A 1,570-nucleotide genomic window follows, 5' to 3' on the forward strand; every position below is an offset into this window, starting at 1 on the left:
CCCACCTCTGGGCCTGCCCTGGTTCTCAATGACTTGGCAGCTTGAATCCACTGTGGAGCAAGAAAAGCCAAAAAACAAAAACAAAAACAAATACAAAAACAAAACAAAACAAACAAAAGAAAACCACTGAGATTGTCCTTGTGGGCTGTTGGAGGGGTCCCCTGCTGCCCCCCTCCCCCGTTGTTCCTGCCGGGACAGCAGCGTCGGTATGTGGAGGGGTCAGGGGGGAAGGGGGTTACACGTCTGTACTAATAGCCCTTGGATTGGTGAAGACCTCGCGCCCAGAGCCTGGCCACGTCACCGGGTAACTCTGGGGCACTGCCAACTTGAGGGGTGGGGGTCCCCCTTCCTTGTAGTATGTAGGAGCGAAGGAGAGCCTCTCGCCTCCGCCCCCATTGGGCACCATGTCAGCCGTCCGTATGTAAAAGGGGGAGCTGTATGGGGAGCAGGTGGTGCAGTGGCCGGCCACCACCCCACATGGCTGGCCGCAGGGCTCGCTGGTGAGAGGCGCCAGGCCACCTCGGCCGTCCAGGCCTTGGGAGCTGCAGGCATTACAGCTGGGGCCTCTGGGGTGTGGGGGCAGGTCGTGCTCCTCCTCCTCCTCGTCGTCTGCATCTTCGGCTCTGCTCTTCTTGCAGCAATAATACTGAGGGGAGAGGGGGGGAGGGATGCCTGAGGGCCAGATGCTCCCCTTCGGGTGTACAAAGGCACCGTGCCCCTTGCGCACCGAAGACCCTGCGCAGAGAGCTTTTTGGTGTTGGGACTGAAACTCAACACCAGACACCCACGTTCCACCAGTATGTATATTCCCAGCCTTGCCAGACCAATGCCTTCCCTTCTCCTTCCCCTACTTCCGAGGGCGTTAACTCCAGGCTGTGGTTGAGAGAGGCAGGACCTCCGTGCCACATTGAGGACAGGGCTGGGGTCGCTGGGAGCAGCTTTCTCCTAGCCTCTCCAGAGGGGTGCCCCTTCCCAGCACTCCTAAAATCTCAGCTGTGCCAGAGACACAACACAATGACCCGATATCTCCCCGGCACGGCCTCTTTGGGGGACCCCAAAGTGTACAGAATGTGAGAGACGCATGGCTCCCTTCTGGCCACCCCCGATTCCCAGCCCCCCACGCCTCATGGCTTTGAGCTTTGTCACCTCGAAGTGGGCCTCCAGTTTTTGCCCCGAGATTGGGGACATGGTCTGCTGGTGGCCCCTGGGGACTGACCTGGAGCCTACAGTAACACAGGACGGCAATGATGCAGAGGAGGATGACCGTAGCTAGGATTCCGCCAGTGATCACAACTGTTCCCGCTGTCATCCGCCCGACGCCCCATCAAACTCTGCAAAGACGTGTGCGGAGAGGTGAGGGGCAGCCACACCGGGCGTGGGGCGGGAAGGTCCTCCTGGAACTTTCTACACAGTTGGAGGCAGGGGGGGAGCCTGAGGGCAGCTGGAACAGGAGGGCCGCGAGCGCTGAGATGCCAGGGGCTTCCTGAAGACCGAGCGAGGCTGCGGCCTGGGCCCGCCTAAGCCGGGGGCGGGGGGGTGGGGCACCACCGCGAGAGGGAAGAGGGGAAGC

General features: G+C 61.0%; 1 protein-coding gene across 1 annotated transcript; it reads right to left on the bottom strand.

Moving 5' to 3' along the window:
- Positions 1-235: 235 nt before the first annotated feature.
- LOC114222823 (protein FAM163A) lies at positions 236-1,309 on the bottom strand. The gene is made up of 2 exons (XM_028121480.1): positions 1,217-1,309; positions 236-646 (listed from the first exon to the last, which is right to left on the bottom strand). The coding sequence occupies exons 1-2, from the start codon at positions 1,307-1,309 to the stop codon at positions 236-238; spliced, it is 504 nt and encodes a 167-aa protein (XP_027977281.1).
- Positions 1,310-1,570: the final 261 nt, after the last annotated feature.

The sequence above is a fragment of the Eumetopias jubatus genome, unplaced genomic scaffold (assembly GCF_037043125.1).
Source record: "Eumetopias jubatus isolate StellerSeaLion01/CBP00866 unplaced genomic scaffold, mEumJub1_p1.0 scaffold_12, whole genome shotgun sequence".
NCBI classification, from domain to species: Eukaryota; Metazoa; Chordata; class Mammalia; order Carnivora; family Otariidae; genus Eumetopias; species Eumetopias jubatus.